The 1386-nt window shown below is 45.0% G+C and overlaps 1 protein-coding gene across 1 annotated transcript in view; it reads left to right on the forward strand.

Annotated features, from left to right (window-relative positions):
* LOC119582198 overlaps positions 1 to 1386 on the forward strand; it is a 9050-nt gene that overhangs the window by 7379 nt on the left and 285 nt on the right. The window contains exon 6 of the mRNA XM_037930432.1: positions 130 to 1381. Coding sequence (XP_037786360.1) covers positions 130 to 1381 — 1252 coding nt within the window. The remainder of the gene's footprint in view (positions 1 to 129; positions 1382 to 1386) is intronic.

Consider the following 1386-nt stretch of genomic DNA (forward strand, 5'->3'; position numbering starts at 1 on the left):
CATATACATTAATGTGCATATTTTAATAGTATATTCATATTTTTCCTTGAAATTTCTCCTTGAAATCTCGTAAGAATGTTATTTTTCGTTTACAGTTCAATAACTAAACACTGATGTTTATACTGACAGCGTGAAAACCGACATCTTAGTCAATGCCAGCAGCGAGAACCGTGACAACCGGACTGCCAGTGATGTCAGAGACCCCAACAGCCGTGCCAGTGACAACACCAACCCAATCCTTGACAACATCTCTGGCAACCCGAAAGGCAGGAGTAAAAGAAACATCGATAAGAAACATCACGATGAAGCAGGAGTACTGAATGAAAGCAGAGTTTATGTCTTTAGTAAGGATAAGGATCCCAGTGCCGCCGAGAGTGTGGTATATGATATCGATGTTATTGGCGTAGATAGTGTTGGTAATATTACTGCTCCTGACGAGAGAAATATTGATGTCACAACGGAACCTGTCACCACTAGTACTGAAAATACTAGTAGTTTTTATGACAGTGATGTCAATAGTGACATATATGACACTGCCAACATTACCGATGACAACATCACTGATATTGTAACCAGGTCTGAGGATGTTATTGACACCGAGGAGAAAATTTATGATTTCGGAATTGGCATTCCTGACAGCACCACTGACAACACATCCATGATTGAAAGCAACGCTACTGAGAGCGGAGATAAAACGCCAGTCACAACATTTACGAAAGCTGGCATTCCTGACAACACCACTGACAACACATCCATGATTGAAAGCAACGCTACTGAGAGCGGAGATAAAACGCCAGTCACAACATTTACGAAAGCTGGCATTCCTGACAACACCACTGACAACACATCCATGATTGAAAGCAACGCTACTGAGAGCGGAGATAAAACGCCAGTCACAACATTTACGAAAGCTGGCATTCCTGACAACACCACTGACAACACATCCATGATTGAAAGCAACGCTACTGAGACCGGAGATAAAACGCCAGTCACAACATTTACGAAAGCTGGCATTCCTGACAACATAACTGATAACACCGAAGGCGATTATTTGACCCTTGACACCGAAGTCATCCCTGAAAGAAGGTCTGCTGACACCACGGGAACTTTTGACACCCGAGTCCAAATCCCTGACCACAGTACCACGGAGACCACACCCCCTCGTGCGGGAGGAGCCACCACCGAGATAATGGCTGACAACGAAGCAGAGGAAGAAAGAAGGAAAAGAGTCGTGTCCTTGAAGTACCTTGTGTGTGCTCCAGGATACAAGGTAAAGGGCACTGGCACCGCACGCCTCCTTGTCATGTGCCAAGACGGAGAGTGGCGCTTCTCTAACACTTCCTTGTCTTTCGAGGGGATTTCTTGCGTTCCTGTGTGCGCTGTGGA

This window comes from Penaeus monodon, chromosome 15 (assembly GCF_015228065.2).
Source record: "Penaeus monodon isolate SGIC_2016 chromosome 15, NSTDA_Pmon_1, whole genome shotgun sequence".
Taxonomy (NCBI): domain Eukaryota; kingdom Metazoa; phylum Arthropoda; class Malacostraca; order Decapoda; family Penaeidae; genus Penaeus; species Penaeus monodon.